Source organism: Bos taurus, chromosome 1 (genome assembly GCF_002263795.3).
Source record: "Bos taurus isolate L1 Dominette 01449 registration number 42190680 breed Hereford chromosome 1, ARS-UCD2.0, whole genome shotgun sequence".
Lineage (NCBI taxonomy): Eukaryota > Metazoa > Chordata > Mammalia > Artiodactyla > Bovidae > Bos > Bos taurus.
In genome coordinates, this window is record NC_037328.1 from 72,419,703 (window position 1) to 72,437,699 (window position 17,997).

At 47.4% G+C, this 17,997-nt stretch overlaps 1 protein-coding gene across 3 annotated transcripts in view; it reads left to right on the plus strand.

Annotated features, from left to right (window-relative positions):
- The window catches only part of XXYLT1 (xyloside xylosyltransferase 1), a 174,084-nt gene that overhangs the window by 92,925 nt on the left and 63,162 nt on the right, over nt 1-17,997 (plus strand). For all 3 annotated transcript variants that reach the window (NM_001075999.1, XM_059885276.1, XM_059885279.1), the window contains 1 exon segment: nt 6,821-6,953. In NM_001075999.1, coding sequence (NP_001069467.1) covers nt 6,821-6,953 — 133 coding nt within the window.

The window sequence follows — 17,997 nt, forward strand, 5'->3', positions numbered from 1 at the left end:
TACTTTCAGAGCTTTCAGAAAAGGAGAGAATGCACTTGCTTGGTTCATCTGCCCGGGAGAAGGCCTGTCTGCTGCCCAGGATGGGGGCCGGTGCTTACATAACTAAGCACATCTTATCTCTTCAGCATTTCCTGACCTCTGTTATTTTGTATGTGTTAAGATGTGTCTATTGTTTCTGGGGATAGGAGAAGGGAGGGGGAGGAAAGGAGGTTTTTTTTTTTTTTTTTAAATCCTTTGTTTGGGGCTGTCCTTAATTACTCACCCTGGGCTGTAATTCCATCCATGATCAGATGACATGCCTTGTGGCCGGCTTAATTGGAGGCTGATGCTGATCTGTCCCAAGCCAGTTTCCAGTGGGGAACATTGACTTGGGAACCTCCCAGCTGCTTGTAAGGCCGTGGACGTTGCCTTCTGCAGGCACTCGTGCCGAGGAATTGACCCTACTGTCCAGCCAGGCTGGCGCTCAGGGCCTCCGACACAGAAGCAGGGGTGGACCTCCTGAACCCCAAGAACAACAATCAGATCCTCCTCAGTGCCGGCCAGGGCCAGGGTGGTGCGGTAACGGGGGTTTGAAGGTCATGAAAGCACATTTTGAGCCAGCACTTGGGATCTTGTCTTTCTTTTTCCAGCTTGTTAGAACCAAGTGGTACCACTCTGTTAACCTGTAACTGGATCATGAGAGGGTAAGGAGAGCAGACCTGTTCCCTTGTGAAGATGGCACCCCACTGTTTACTTTATCCTCTGGACTTGAGGCTCAAGAGGAAGTGTCTTAGACCAGAAAGCCACCCAGGTTCTGAGCATCTTCCCCCAGCTTGAGTTGACATATTCAGTGGATCCTGTCTTGTGATCACATGTTCATCATGTGATCTGTTCCTTGTAGGCAGCAGTTCTTCCGTTTCCTGGAGTGGCCCAGGCCAGCTCGCCGGGGCTGTCATCCTCATGGACACTAGCGTTTAAAGCTCAAGCTGCTGAGCCATTGTTTACGGAGAGGCCTGGGCCACCAGCCTCAGGGAGCTGAACTCATCTGAGGAGGACGAGCAGCCACAAGTGTGTTCCTAGAACACGAGGTGCTCACACTGGCCCCTTCGTAACACACGAGCCAGGCCTCCTTATACCTGAGAACATGACCTAGGCACACACTGACACTTCAGTTTTTGTGATTTAAACAGATATTAAGTCTGAGGGACTGGTTGGAATGCCCCTCACCTAATTGGATGTCGCAGCAAACACGTTCCCAGGCATGCACAGGTTTGATTGGAACAGAGGATGCTAGGCATGGAGCAGACAGTGTTGGACTGCTGGTTGCTGTGTCTCTCACACCAGGCACTGAGTTTAGTCCGCTCCTGGATGCTGAGTCAGGTTCCCGCCCCCCTTTGAATTTAACACAGCTCAAGGTGTGTTTTTAGAGGAATGTAAAGATTTATTTGCAAGGAAGGTAAAGAATCTGCCTGTAATGCAGGAGACCCAGGTTCAAACCCTGGGTGGGGAAGATCCCCTGGAGAAGGAAAGGGCAACCCACTCAGTATTCTTGCCTGGGAAATCCCATGGACAGAGGAGCCTGGCGACCTACAGTCCATGGGGTCTCAAGAGTCAGATGTGACTCAGCAACTAAAAAGATTTGTTTAAATCCCTGCCTGATGTTAATATGAGAATACAGAGAGCCATTTTCCCATTCCCACAAGTTGACTACAAACTGTGGGCATCATAGAAATCTCTTTTCTTTCTTTGGCTACTACTTATTTATCTTCAGGTCTATATTTTCATGGGATAATATGCTAATCCTTCACGAGCAAATTGTGTGGGGTGTCTGGCAAGTCTTGTATATAACCTTCTGGTCCATTACACAGTGACTTCTGCTCCCTAAGATTTCATGGCTTGTGCTGGGAGTGGGGGGAGGAGGGCTAGTTAACATGAGTGCATCACTTAGGGAGTCAGAAAACCTGAGTTCTGAGATCAGCTTTGCCACTTAGCTGGACTGTGTGATCCCTGACAGGTCCTCCTTCTTTGGTCCTCAGTTTCTCCATCTGTACAATGGCCTCAGTTATTATTGGGTTTTCTTTTCAAATCTGTTATCCTCGATTTTTCTGTCCTCTACCTTTTTGCTGTCTTCTCATGGAATTCTGACATGGTGGACATTCAACCAGCCTTAGATGCTAGCCATTCTTTTGGGTTTTATAGATGACTAGTCCTTCTTTTGGAGAAGGCAATGGCACCCCACGTACTCTTGCCTGGAAAATCCCATGGACGGAGGAGCCTGGTGGGCTGCAGTCCATGGGGTTGCAAAGAGTCAGACACGACTGAGCGACTTCACTTTCACTTTTCACTTTCATGCATTGGAGAAGGAAATGGCAACCCACTCCAGTGTTCTTGCCTGGAGAATCCCAGGGACGGGGGAGCCTGGTGGGCTGCCGTCTGTGGGGTCGCACAGAGTTGGACACGACTGAAGCGACTTAGCAACAGCAGCAGCAGCAGCAGCAGTCCTTCTTCGGGGCTTCTCTGATAACTCAGTGGTAAAAAATCCACCTGCCAATTCAGGAGACATGGGTTCTCTCCCTGGGTCAGGAAGATCCCTTGGAAGAGGAAATGGCAATCCATGCCAGAGGAGCCTGATGGGCTATAGTCCATGGGGTCATAAAGAGTCGGACATAACTTAGCGACTGAACAACAGTCTTCCTTTTGCTCAGGCATCCTCCCCCATGTTTTATAGATTTCATCTTCTCTTTGCTTTGGGGGCAATTATCTCGTTCATTTATACCTTAAATTTCAGTGGTCCTGCTGCAGTCATTGCAGCTGTCCTCCAACCAGCATCTTCTCTGGGCCATCACTGGTTGCCACTTCCACGTATCACCCTAGTTTCATCCTCAGCACAACTTTCAACATTATGTGTAAAACCTTCTGGATGTAATTCCCATAGAGAGATGACTATATCAAATGCCAGAGAAACAGGGCCCTTTAAAAAAAATCAAATCTCATCCTAATGAATTCCAGCATTCCTGGTAAGCATCTTCCTCTTTTCAGCAGCGACATTTACAACTTGGCATCTGACTTCACAATTGCATAAAAGGACAACTGCCTGGACAGTGCCTACACGATAGAGCGGGCTGTGCTCAGGGGGCGGTCGGTCTCCTTGAATAGAAGGGCGTGTCCTCCTGCCTCGATCTGCAAGGTGACAACCAGGTCAGCCTTTCACATTGGTGTGAAGGGGTCACTTCATGCTGGCACTGCTGTCTCTTTCCTTCCTAATCAGGTGGAAGCCTTTACCTCATGTGGTGAAGGCTCTCTTTAAAGAAGTGTTCCCAATTTTAAGCAAACCCTTCCTGAAAGGCGCTTTACCAAGGAGGAGTTACAAAATATATCAAAGCATCTCACATTCACGTATCTTATGGCCGTATGTGATCTTTCCAAGTTCACTCCCAGTCATTCCTTGAAGGACTGGGAGTGTGCTCAGATTTATTGACAGGTGTATTAAAACAAGGCCAGGGCTCTGGCCAAGTGCAGGAACTGGGTCTCCTCAAGAGACATCTCATGTCCTTGAGCTCTGCCCTCTGCCCAGGGCCTGTCCGGACAGGCCAGGTAAGGAGGTGTTCCGGCTGCTTCAGGCAGATTAAGTGGGATTTATATGATCTTGAAAAACCAGAGAACACACACAGCACATGGTAGGCTTTCAAGGAAGAATGACTGACAGACTGAATGGCCCCTCTATCAGGAATTTCTTTACAGTGAACTACCTTTCTGTAGAGGACCTCCATGTAGTTCCCATTTGGCCAGGCTGTCACTCTGGTTTTTGTCTATCAAGGTCTTTGGCACCTCTGTGTGCTCCCAGCCTCTGTGCGGGTAGCACCGGTGCCAAAATCTGCCTCCCTGAACTCCTCTTTCCTCAGAGAAGAATCAGGCTCTACTGGGGAGAGAGTGCTGGGCTTTCAAGTCAAGCCAGCCTAGGTTCAGATCCCAGCTCTGACACTTGTTGGTTGAAGGACTTGAGCTATTGTTTTTAACTTTTAAAAGCGAAGACATCACTTTGCTGACAACATTCCGTATAGTCAAAGCTATGGTTTTTCCAGTAGTCATGTATGGATGTGAGAGTTGGACCATAAAGAAGGCTGAGTGCCGAAGAATTGATGCTTTCAAATTGTGGTGCTAGAGAAGATGCTTGAAGAGTCCCTTGGACAGCAAGGAGATCAAACCATTCAGTCCTAAAGGAAATCGACTCTGAACATTCATTGGAAGAACTGGTGCTGAAGCTGAAGCTCTAATACTTGAGCCACCTGATGTGAAGAGTCTACTCATTGGAAAAGACCCTGATGGTGGACAAGATTGAGGGCTGGAGAAGAAGGGAGCTGCAGAGGATGAGATGGTTGGATAGCATGACATGGTTGGATAGCATTGGTTGGACTCAATGGACATGAATTTGAGCAAACTCTGGGAGATAGTGAAGGACAGAGGAGCCTGCCATGCTGCAGTCCACAGGGTCACAAAGAGTCAGATACCACTTAGCGACTGAACTATAACAAGAAGCCTCTGGTCCTTCATCTAAACGTGGGAATAACTCCACTTTCATTGGGTGGTTTTGAGAACTAAAACTATTGCCTGTGTAATAATACTGGACACTCAGAAACCACTCAGAGAAAGTGTTCTTCTTTTGTGGCCATTGCTCATATTATTGGAAGTCTCCTAGGGCCATGAATGAGAGTTCCTCTTCTTTCACAGCCCTGAGGACGCCACGAAACTAGCACCAGATCCTTGAGGCCTCCCACCTCCCCCTCCCGTGATACTGTGCTTTCTCTGCTTGGGTGATGGTGCCCCCCTGCCCCTGTCTCATGAGGGCTCTGCTCTATCTTGTGAAAGAGCTGCCTGAGACCTTGGATGAGGGAACTCAGGGTGCAGGGGATGCACCAGTAGACAGGTTAGAAGTGGCTGGAGCGGGTGTGTGTGGCGGGGCCGCCCATCATGACGTCTTGATGGTTGCTACTCACGCCTGGACATTCTCTCCTGGGATACAGTGTCCTTCCTGAAGGTCACCATCAGCTTCCTCCCCTCTGTTGTCCAGGGCCACCTCTGAGAGCAGCAGGGGCCCTGAGACTCTGCCCTGTAGCCTCTCTTGTCCTGGTTTAGAGCAGCTTCTCAGGAGGCAGCCACGTCACCATAAGGGCTTCCAGCCCTCCAGGCTCCAGGCTCATCACCCTCCCCACAAGGGCTTCCTGCCCTCCAGGACCCTTCCCGACTTCTAGGTGGTGGCTATTGTGATTGCTGAGTTTAGTGCAGGATGCAACAGTTTTGCTCACATTTATGTGTGTGTGGGCAGTGCAAAGGAAAGCTGACCGTTGGGTCCACACTGGCCTGGGCCCATTCTCCTCCACCCCCTTCCTTCAGGGGCCCGAGAAGCAGCCCATTGCCCTCTGGCCTGGGCAGCTGGATGCTCACCTACTGTTTTCAGAAAACTCACATGGGATGTCAACTAAGGTTTTGTTTCTGCATCACAAAGGAAAATAGAACAGGGACTACTGAATCAGCTTTTCTTGAATCATAAGTTGTGATTTCTCCAGAAACTAGATAATGGCTGTTGAATTCCACAGTTGTTCCTGAGCATTTACTGAATGTCAAGCCCTGCACTGTGAGTGGATGGAGGCTGAGATGCCAAAGATGGAGTCCCTGTCTTTAGGGAGTCTCCATGGGCTGTGGGTCCTGACAGCCCCATGCTCTGCATCTGGGCTGGTGAAGGGCTGGTGGAGAGCCAAGGCGGGCACCTGGTGCTCTTTCTTCACCACTCCTTGTCTGCCAAAAGTCTTCCTTGACTGCCTCAAGCTCTAGCAAGTTCCCTCCTCTCCAGACCCTGGCTTCCTGTGGCGCCTACAGCCTGGATGATGTTCCCTACCTGTTGTCTAGTCTTCTCGGCATCACAGCCTCACCAGCCACATCATATCATATGCACTTCAGCAAATGAAACAACTGAAGTTTAGAGAAGTGAAATAATTTGCCCAGGATCACAGAGTTAATCGGCAAGCAGAACTGGAATCTGCTCTCACGTGGTCTGATTCCCAGGCCAGGGCTTCCCTTAGGACAGAGTACTTACTGTCCATCATCACTTGACCCTGAGAGGCCCCTCTTCCATGTCACATCAGCACTAGGTACCGTTTCTCTGTTTTTGTGTCCTTCCCTGAGGGCAGGGCCCAGTCAGCCTGATGTGTGATCCCCTGCTGGCACTGCTGGCCCAGACTCTCCAATAGGCCCACTGGATGAAGGATGGAGAATGAGCTCAGCACCTCTCTCCTACCTTCTCACTCCTCAGTCATCTGGGAGCAATGGGAGCAAACAGCTCTTATGAGCCAGGTGTCTGTCTAATTATAGCTGAGTTAGTCTTTCAGACAGTGGATTAAAAACATAACAGCATCTGAGGTCTTTTAGCTGGTTCTGTCTGGGTCAGCATCCTAACCCCACACATATCTAGGTTTGCAGAAATAGTAATAAGAAGCTGAGGCAACAATGACTTATGGGTCATTTAATACCTGTACCGCAGAGAGAAGCACCAAGACAGTCATCTAAACTCGAGAATTTGGTTGCCTAGTTTTACAGTGGATGTCTGCAACCAGAAGGGAAGCAATGAGGCTGTTGTCTTCCTCTGTGAAGGCTTCTAGTGAGTCAGGGGTTGCTGGTAGATGAAGGGCCTTTGTTCTGGTGGTGTTCTGGTGGTGTCATTGCATTATTTGGTGATAGCAAGAATAATCCAGTACACTCGCTGCACCTTTCACTTCATTCTCTGTCAATGACTGAGCCTCCCGGGAGGTATGTCTCTGTCTCATTGTTGTATTGGTCTTTCCTCCAGAGATCCTGCGGATAATTCAGCTGGACCTAGACCTCAAGTACAAGACCAACATCCGGGAATTGTTTGAGGAGTTCGACAACTTCCTGCCAGGCGCCATCATTGGCATAGCACGGGAGATGCAGCCCGTGTACAGGTGCGTGGGGGCAGCTGGCCTGCAGCTCCAGGGACCCTCCCTGCCTCTTAACCGCCCCCACCCCCCACCCTCCGCAGATGGGATCCACGGGTCTGCCGTCTTTCTGCACTCAACATCTTAGGGACACTTTTGTACTTATTGTTTACAGTAAATAGTTTGGGCAGCGGGGGTCTGTACCAAGACCATAGATGCTTACTTACCTCATTCATTTGGGACAGTTGGTGACATTTTTTCTTGTGGAAAGCCCAGCCATTTGGGTTCTGGTTCAGCTCAGAATGTTAAAATCTCAGGCTCTGTCTTACAGTGGAGGTGTCGAGATGCAGCTTTAACTTGCTTGTCTGGTGATGAACTAAGTTTTCTTGGCCTCTGAGTCACCAGAAAGCCCTCCTCTGTGTAGGGGGAGCAGGTTTGTCAGTGTTTTTCAGGGAGGGAGAGGCCGCACAGCTTTCGTGCACAGATTGGCATCGACCAGTCGAGTCAAGAGTGTGTTCTTATTCTATATATAGTGTTTTCCTTATCAGGTGCTCAGCATAGAGAAACTCCAGCACTGAGAACCCGGAGACACGTTCAAGAGTATTCATTGTGGCATCATTTCTAGTAGCCCAAACTGAAAACAGCTTAATGCTCATAGACAGCAGAATGGATAAATATAATACATTCATCCAGTTGAGTACTTGAAATAAAAATGAGCAGACAGGTACCTACGTGCACTGATAGGCAAGACTAAACTGTACTGTTTAGGGATGTAAATGCAAGTGGTAAATGTCATAAGGAAAACCAAGGAATGATGGCCCCAAACGGCAGCGTGACAGTTACCTGCGGAGTGGGTGGGGGAATGGGAGGGGCGTGGACACGGGTGGGCATTGCTCCTGGTTGGCTGCAGTGCTTTGTGCTCCACTTGAGGGGCTGTGCATGTGTTTGTGTGTATTCCTTTGTGTGTAATATATGTCTTACCATTTAAAAACATTTAAAAAGAGAAGGAAAGGCAGAAGCACCTGCAGGTTTTCATTATAAATCAGGCCCATGACCCTGGGTACAGAGACTTCCACATTGCTGACTGTTCCTCCTCTGGGCAGAGCCATGGCTCCCCCAGAGCCTGGAGCTGGGGTTTTGCTGCCCCCTGAGCTGGCCTACCCTTGGTTCTCAGTGCATACCCTCATGTTGACTCCCAGTGGGCATTCTCAGAGCCAGGCCCAGTCTTTGGAGAGCCGCAGGACAACTAGTGACTCAAGAACACACATTTCTCAGAGAGAGGAGAGTGACAGCCTTGGCTGGGTTGTAGTTATTTGCAAGACCCAGATCACATAACAGGAAATTCCTGCAAGGCCCCTGAGTGAGTGGATAACTCCTGGGCCAGGTGGGCTGTTTCCCTTACATAATCCTCTCACAGGTTGCCCTGGAGTCACGCAGTAGAGCCCCTTACTCTGCTGTGGGTGGGGAAGAGGAGACTTCACTCTGTGACTTGCACTCACAGCAGCACAGCCCCACCCCTTCCTACCCCCTTCCTTCACCTTCACACAAGGCGTATGTTAGGTCTGTGGTTGTTGGTTTAACCAGGGGAGGAGGTGGAAGGAACACTGAACCAAGAGTCGGATGTCCTATGTGCTAGTCCCAGCTTGGTCACCACGCTTGGCCTTGCCATCTGAGGGTGGGAGCAGGTGGGCTCTGAGACCACCGTCCTCTGGCCCTGGCATTTGTGATCCCAGCCCTTCTGACCCTCGCCATTTCCGAGTCATCTTTGCTCATCCTGAGGTTGCTTGTCAGCTGGTGAATTCCTCACCTCTACACAGGGCCCGTGCCCCGAGGATCGTTAAACCAGGCTGACTATTAAGTACAATTAGAGATGTGAGGCCTTCAAGCCATGGTTTGGAATTTTTCTCATGCAATACAGATGAAAACCTGATCATGCTTAACTTAAATGGTATTGGCCAGAATTTATCTTTTCTGTACATCAGAGATTTTAGAAACAGTGAAATCGAAAATCAGTTTAATTAGGCTTTTCAAAGGAAATGTTTGAAAGATTTTAGATCCAAAATGAAATTGAGTTTTCTTCATCTTCAGAATCCTTCATTCTGCATCATGACATGAGACAGAGGAGACTCCTGTAGCCGGGCTGGTGATAAAGTCCAGAAGATGCCCTGTTTGTAGGGCTCAGTCTGTCAGAAGCAACAGAAATGAAAAGTCTTTTACTTCCTCTTCCCCTCTTCCATCCCCTTCCAGCCGAAATGTTTCTAAAGACCTCTGATAATTAAGTCTGCAGTGACTGCCCTGTGCTGATCTGTCCCCACCGGCTCTGAGTAATTTGATACTTGCCTTCTGTCTCATGCTTGGGCTGGGAGCATTTGGTGCTGGCCGGGGCAGGGAACTGTGGTTTTTTGCCATCTTCCGTAAGAAAACTGGAGGCTCCAGTAGCCCTAAAGACCGAGTGTTAGTTGTCTGCCACTCTGCAGTCTGTGCCCGGGTGTGAGTGTTTATAGGGAGGGGGGAATGAAGGCAGGGGAGTAAACAAGGCCTGAACCAGGGCTGGCAGAGCCAGGCCCCCCAGAACAGCTTCAGGCCCATCTCCGTAGACGGGGCTGGTGTAGCTGGTGGGGAATCCCCCGTGGCCGTCTGCCTTCCTCTGTAGGCACCCGGTCCTCCCCCAGGAACTGGCCTGTAGACTGTGAGGTGGGCAAGGTTTTATCATAAACAGAATCTGTTAGCATCTGTGCAAAGAAAGGAAAATTTAGAAACCAAATGGCACAAAAGCAAACTTAGCTGATGAACAGAGCGCATTCTGATCTGGAAATTCACTAAGCAGAAATAAATCTAGACCTTCTCAGCTGTGTTATTTTTATAGTCACTTGTCCGAGAGTTACTATACTTCAAAAAAGGCACATATTAAGTCATTTTTATGGCTGTTTCCCTTTGATTGTGTGCCATGAATGTTAGAAGCTTGAGGGGCTGGAAGAGAAAGTATTTCCCACTGTACTTTTGACAAATAGCTTTTTAAAAAAACAATCCCCCCCGCCGCCCCAAACATAGCACCACGTCAGCTGTGTGTTCTAGAAAATGATGTCTCATGGGATGCTAGCATTTTGATTAAGGACCCTTTTCCTCTTGGGCCCCTGTAAAATTTTGTTGAGTCAAATGTCTCATGACTTTCCTCATCTGAAAACTGGGGAGCAGTGGTCATCTTGGGTGGAACATTGTCCTTCCTTTCTTGATTCTTTCTCTTCTTCTTTGCTAGGAAACTCTAGTTAGTTAGGCAGTGTGGTTAGTTGGAATAAGTAGAGAAGGGTCTAGTGCTTTCTAGTCATAAATAGCTGTGTTTCAAATACGTGTTAATCCAGGATGCCATTGAGCATTTTCTTCCTTATGAGTGTATTGGAAAAGTAAAGAAAACTGTTAGACCCTGTTTGTGCATAACCTATAAAAATCATAAGGGTGTATCACTTGGCAGAGCAGCCATACATAGAAGAAATGACTCAGATTATACTCAGAAACCATGGATTATAGTCCTGCCTTTCACGAATTACCCATGTGGCACTGTGCAAGTCGGTTGATTCTCTGAACTTCTGTGTTTTCACCTCTAAGTGGGGATAGATATGTCTAATACACAGAATTGCTGAAACGCTCAAATGAAATAAAACGCATGGAAGTTTCTGGTGTAAAAGAGACTCTGGGTAAAGAACGCTTCCTCCTTCCCACCTTCATCATCGTAGCTCCCTTAGTGTTTTCCTCTCCAGCTGATTTGTTGTTCCATATACCTCCTACTCTACCCCACCCACAACAGATATGGTTGCCAGTTAAAATACAGGATGCCCGGTTAAATAAATTTCAGATAAACAACAAACAACTGCTTTATGTAAGTATAACCCAAATGTTGTAAGGGGATATACTTACATAAAACAAGTATTGTTTATATGAAATTGAAATGTAGCTGGGTATCCTACAGGTTTCCTTTCCTTTCTTCCCTTCTTTTTTTCTACATTTGGTAGTTCTACCCCTACTCAGGTGTTAGAACCCCCCTTTTTAGCAACGGAGAGTGATCTGGCTTTTCTATAACATCCTTGAGTGAATGGGAACAAAGGGTATGGAAGCGGGAAACCAGTGGGAAGGTGGGAGGTTGAGGGGCAGCCTTCAGAGTCTTCAGGAGACACCAGGCCTGAGGTTCACCCAGCCCTCTGCAGGAGCCAGGGCCAGACTGTGGGTAGTTGGGTAGGCCCCTGGAGCTAGGAAGCCCGGCAGTGGCTTAGCTTCAGGCCACAGGGCTCCTGCTGAGCCTGGAGTGAGTGAGTGAGAGTGTGTGTGTTGAGGAGCTGGGGTAGCAGCCATTGGTCACGGTCACTCTGTCTTGAGGCTGGCCACCTGAGGAGCTGTTGAATGGTAGCTTTTTATTGCGGGCCACGGGCTTCTGGTTCATTCTCTCCTGGCTCCATTGGCTGGCTGTATGCTGGTTTGAGCCCAAACCCACCATGAGGTGGAAGCAGCAGGCAAATCCTGTCAACTGCTGATAATGACACCAGGCAGGAATTTGCTTTTGCGGTTTATATTTTAATGGTGTCTACTCTTCTACGTTTTTAGGTCTTGTGGTTTTTATTGATAGCATTTGTGGCGGCCTAACCTCTTTCCAGATGCTTGAAATAAAAGTGTCTAACTTACTTTCAGGCCTCTTTTTCCCATTCCTAGCACTGGAGAAGGGCTGTCAGGGATGTTGGGAAGGAAGTGAGGACTAGCACAGAAGTAGGAGGGGAGGACAGGGACTGACACCACCTCTGCCACTCATGGCTGTGTGACCTTGGGCGAGTTTCCTGACCTCTCTGAGTTTTAGTTTCTTTAGCTGAGACCTGGAGATTATAGCAGTACTGTATAATACTATATATGGTGAAGTTGATTGAAGGCTAAATTAGACAGTGTATCTGGCACAGACTAGCACTTCTTATTTGCGATAGCAACTTTATCCAATCCCATTCAGGCACATAGTTCTGTGACCTTAGGGAGGTCACTTAACCTGTGAGGTTCAGCTCCCTCATGGTATGTAAAGCTGGAGCAACTGATAATTTAGCATAATTAGTGTTGGTATTTTGGCTTCTCAGCATCTGTCATCGGAGAAGGCAATGGCACCCCACTCCAGTACTCTTGCCTAGAAAATCCCATGGATGGAGGAGCCTGGTGGGCTGCAGTCCATGAGGTCGCTGAGGGTCGGACACGACTGAGCGACTTCACTTTCACTTTTCACTTTCATGCATTGGAGAAGGAAATGGCAACCCACTCCAGTGTTCTTGCCTGGAGAATCCCAGGGCCGGGGGAGCCTGGTGGGCTGCCGTCTATGGGGTCGCACAGAGTCGGACACGACTGAAGCGACTTAGCAGCAGCAGCAGCAGCATCTGTCATGGCTTCCTGGGTGGCCCAGTGGTAAAGAATCTGCCATTGCAGGGGACACAGGTTCCATCCCTGGGTTGGGAAGGTTCCCTGGAGAAGGAAATGGCAACCTACTCCATTATTTTTGCTGGGAAATCCCATGGACAGAGGAGCCTGGCAGGCTATAGTCCATGGGATTGCAAAGAGTAAAGACATGACTTAGCAACTAAACAACAACAAAAACAGCATCTGTACCCCCTTCCTATATTTGAGAAATTTCCTGCTATATAAGCCTGCCTCCCTTTATGGAAGACAAAAAGGCTGGAGACTTTCTTTCCTGGACTCCATGCAGCTAGGGTTCTGTGTTCTTCTCCATCCCTTGAGAAAAGCACCATCAGGAATTTAGAATCTATGCAGGCGGGTTTTATACTTTAACAATATACCCTAAGCAAAGTGAAAGTGAAGTCGCTCAGTCCTGTCCGACTCTTTTCGACACCATGGACTGTAGCCTACCAGGCTCCTCCGTCCATGGGATTTTCCAGGCAAGAATACTGGAGTGGGGTGCCATTGCCTTCTCCAGGAGAAGCAATATAAGGTATTTGCAAAACAGAAACAGACAGTATTGCCAGGAGAAAACAGTGAGTCCACAATAATGGAGTGAAATGTTAACATGCCTCTGTCAGAAACCAGGAGCTCAAAGAGGCAGAAGGTTTGTGTGCCGAAGATCACAGCAGAGGAGGAAGGGCGGGGGCGTGAGGAGGACAGGCCGCTGGGGCAGGCGCCTGTCCCCTGTTTCACACCGGGAGCCTGCCTGGGGGCCTGGCGGGCATTTCAGTGCCCCACTGAGAGTGAACCTCTGGCCACTACCTGCTTCTGGACGCCAGCCCTTGGCTCCAGTGGTTTCTTGTCCATGGACATGTTTGTCTCATTTTTCACCCCCACTATTTTCCTTCCTCTGCTGCATTCCTTGAATTTAAAAAAATATAAGACTAATTTTTCATTAAAAATTCAAGCAGTATACAAAGATGATTATTTTTCCAGAAATTTTCTACAGATTTATCAGTGGTGTGTATGTAAGTGGACTCATACTTTATATACCCTTGTGCATCTTTCTTTATTCACTAAACAGCATGTCTTGGCCATCCTTATCCCTAACTCAGTATTCCTGTATTAGACATTGCTAGTCTCCCAATATGTATTTTTTTATGTTTTATCTTGGAAAGCTTCTAACATAGACACAGGTAGACAGAATCATGTAGTACTCTAGGTGCTTTAGTATTATAATATTCATGGAGTTTTAGTAATTATCAACCCTGAGCCAACCTTACATCATCTTTATCCCTATCTATCTTCTCTTACCGCCCCTTCCCAGACACTCCCATTATTTTCAAGAAAACCCAGTCAGCAAACCATTTCATTGGTAAATATCATTTTAAATTTATCATTAAAAAAAAAATTCCATGTGCTCGTTTCTGGATATGGAGCTGAGAGGTTGTGTGAACTCATGGTGTCATTTTGTCTTCAAGTTCCTTGTCCTGAAATCAGTTTATATGAGGGAGGAAAACAGACAGACACAGCTCTGACGTCTAGCCAAGTGACATTTTCCGTCCCTCTCCAGATTGTCTTACGTCGGGATGTTAACGTGGCGGTCTTGTCTGGAAGGTTTTACAGCCCATATAAATCCAGGTCCATTGTTCACCAGGCATGAAACGCTGCATTATAAGGTAACTCTGCCACCACCATCATTTCAGGATGAGTAAGCTACGACTTGCGGATGAAAGAGAGTAGATTTTCATCTTTCTGCTGACACCTGAGGATGAATTTCTTGGCTCTTGTTCTTGTGTTTTTTAAAAAAAATTAACCAAGATTGAACCTGTCAGTTTCTATTAGAGTTAAATCTGAGTACAGAGAGAAAAGCCTGCCAGCTTTTAAAATAGTGGCTGATGAAGAAGCCTTGTATTCCTTCATCCCTGGGAGTTAGAAGACAAGGCTGACTGCTTTTGCGGAGCCCGTGTAACCCGGCAGCAGTGATGTAGCCCCTTCAGGAGTCACTAATAAAAGGAGAGAAGAATACCTGCTCTGTGGTAGAGATAAAAATATTACAAGATTATTATTTTTAATGGCAACATTGGGAAAATGTATTTTAAAAGGAAAAAGCTGCATACAGAAAACCCAAGTGGAACTGTGTTACTGTTAATGTAATTATTTCTTCTCTGATGGTTGTGCCCCCCGGGGAAGTTGTGAATATCCAATGTCATCTGAAGGTCATGGAGTCAGGGAGGCTCCTGAAGGCTGAGCACCCAGGCTGAGATGAGGTCCTGGTGGGGACCATGTGAGGGACTTCCCTTCTCTGAAAACACGGCTCATATCAGCTCTTGTGTCACCCTGGGCAGTATGAGTCCTCTGGCACTACTGAATCAGTCAGATCCATGGCAGGGTGCCTGACACACATGTCATGGGAAGAATGAGTGAGGAAATGAAAGGGCAGATGGGCGGGGCCAACTTGCATGCTCACTTTGGAGGGTGCAGTCCAGGTACCCGGCACACAGTAGATTTTTACTGAATACAAGACATTGTTTAATAAGAGGGGACTTCCTCAACAATGTGTTAACCAGTTCTTAAGTAAGAGTCCATAGGCCCATCGCTGGTGTTTTTATAGAAATCGCTTTTATTTTCTTTTTAGAGACAATCCGTGGCATTGTTATTCTCAGTTTTTATTGGGTTCATCATGTGTGAACCACAAGATTACGAGCTTTGAGGAATTATGAGGTAGATCACATGGTTCCTGCTTTCAAGGAGATTATAATGTGAGGGAGATGGGCGGTTGGAATTCAGTAAAGACTCAAACACCCAAAATGCAAACTCCAAGTTGCTGCTGCTGTTTAGAGGTTTCCCTTGGATGAACCACAAAGAAGCTTTACTGTAGGGACTGGGAACTTTACTCTGTGCCCATGTCATCCTCAGTTTCATAGTCTGCTGTCAGAATTCTAAGGCGTGTATGTGTGTATATATGTGATGTTTCTGTCTTTCTTCTGAAAGGTCTCTTGGGAGGGCACTGGGGTTTGCTGTGCAGGTATAGCCTCCAGAAAGCATGCTTAGATGGACCTGGCCCTGTTCACAGATGGAAAACTCCCCGGCAGGCTATGGCCGTGGGCCTGGCTGAGCAGGAGAGAGAAACTCGACCCTGTGCTCCAGAAGCTGGCAGCCCCATTGGCAGGACCACTACCCTGGATGGCTCCTCTGGGGGCCCTGGTTGGCAAGAAGCCCAGCAAAGGATGACAGGCTGTCCTTTTTTGCATTACTACTTGTTTCTTTTGCCAGATAAACATCTTCTTGAGAAATCCTCCTTTGTAATCTAGGCAGCAAAAAAAGACTTATCTGTAAGCATCTTCCTGGGGAAAAAAAGGCAAAATAGCATAGCTGATTCATGGTGACACATGTACCAGAGGGACTTTCTGTGACAAACAGTGTGAAAAGGGCTGAGTTAGGCGTGACTGGCTCCACGTGAGGGGAATTTCAGTATGGCTTCACGGCCACCTTGGGCACACATTTCAGCCACATGACTGCATTTCTGCAGGTGGTTGAAATGGATAGTTAGCCCTGAGGCCCTCTGCCTCGAGGTTGACTGCAGAACTGATACTGCAGAAATATCAGGCGTTTCACCTGGACCGGAGTTTGGAATGAACCCCTTAGCTCCTACCCTTGCATTGGGTGACTACGGGCCGTTAACTGTTAATCGTAGAGCATTCCTATGATCTTTTGTTTGGAGGGGGCAGAATTGACCCCCCATATCCAGGAGCTGCCCATAGGAGCACTTTGATCCAGGGACCTAGCCATCCCCAGCATTCCTGTCTTCAAGATTTTTCTATCACTGTTTGTAAAAGGAGATGCAAGGAACCAGAATTGCTTCCCATATAATAATCTACCTGTCCATGCCTCTATAGTGAACACTCATTATGAGGCTTGCTGTCCAGATGGGCTTCAGAAATATGAGGTCAGGGAGCTGCTTGTGGGGCTTCATTACTATCAGAAAGCGTGGAGTGAGTGCCAGTCCATTAGGCTGCTTCTCTGGTTCCCCTTGATCCCCCTTGGCCCTATAAGGAAACACTGCCTCCCTTAATAAATGAAGCCCAGGGTCCTCAGAGAGCATAAGCAAGGGAAACCCTTTCCCTAACTGCTAGGACCATCTTATCTCATTGGATCCAAGAATCATGAACTTGGAACTGTAAAGAAAGGAATATAATTCTAGTGCTCTAACTTGGCTCAGCAGTGAATGAGATTTTCACATTTTAATAATGTGACTATCATTCGTTGGTATTCAGCTCTCAACCTGGAAGATCGTGTCTAAGCATGGTAGAAGTGTAAGGGGGAATCATATATTTTTTTAGAAGGAATGACCGGAACTGGAGCAGAGGGGAAGCATCTGCATTTCTTCTGCCTCTTCCTTCCTGCCAAGATGTCAGCAGTTTGGGAAGAGCACCGTGTGATCTTGGTCCTTCGGGCCATCTCTCTACTCACACCTCACATCCTCTCAGCTGCTTTCAGAGATTAAAGGCATCATACAGATCAGTGGTCCCCAACCTTTTTGGCACCAGGGACCAGTTTTGTGAAAGACAATTTTCCCATGGACTGGGGGTGGAGGGAGTGGTTTGGGGATGATTCAAATGCATTACATTTATTCTGCATTTCACTTCTATTATTATTACATCAGCCCCACCTCAGCTCATCAGGCATTAGATCCCAGAGGCTGGGGACTCCTGATCCAGATGATTAAGCAATGTATTTTGTATGAAAGGAGTATAGAGAACCTTTGAGGCCTTGTTGGTGCAGAGGAGACTGAAACAGGCAGCCACAACCTGGGAGAGAGATGTGGGTAAATGGAATACCTGGATCAGCTGCGGGTCTAGGTGCCCAGCAGCCACCTACATGGACAGAGCAGAGGAGCCTCAGTCTCCAGTCCACGTGCCATGTCACATTTGGGATCAGATACTGAGTGGTTTTTATTTTAAAACGAGAGAACGTCCGGTTGGGCTCTCAAAAGCAAAGAGGATCATCTAGTTAATGTAACATCTTATAACAGGCACAAGAATCATTTGTGATTCAGGAACTCAGGATCTAGCCTGTAGCAGTGTAATTTCAGGTAAATGCCTTCAGGAAGTAATACAAGCTTTTGAAGGTTTAAAAATGGATTGTGGCACAAAAGGATGGAGAACAGTTGATGGAACACCCATCTATGCTCTGGTTCTTAACTGATGCTTTTGATGATCTTGTTTGTTTTGCATGAATATGAGCCCAGTGCTGCCAGGTGTTTAGATTTTTTTCCCCAAGAAAAGCCATAAATCTGTTGTTAATGTAAGAGTTCCTGATTTTAAAATAGTGGTAATCAACTCTGCTGGCCAAAAAACTCCAAATGGTACACCGGATTCAGCTCAAGAACTCCCAGTTTGAGACTTTGGGTCTGAAAGTTCACTGAGGCAGAAAACTGACTGAATGCCTCTTTTTGTCAGCCTGGACCTTCCCAAGGTTTTGGTTATTGGCTGATCCTTGGATGCAGACAGTTTTTGGGTGCTCAGACTTTTTCTCAAATGTTTTCTGTCTTTACCTGAAATAGTTGATTTTTGCTGGTAATTCAAAATTCCATCAAATGATTTTCTAACTAACCTCACACTTACATAATCATAAAATGCCAGGGCCAAGCATA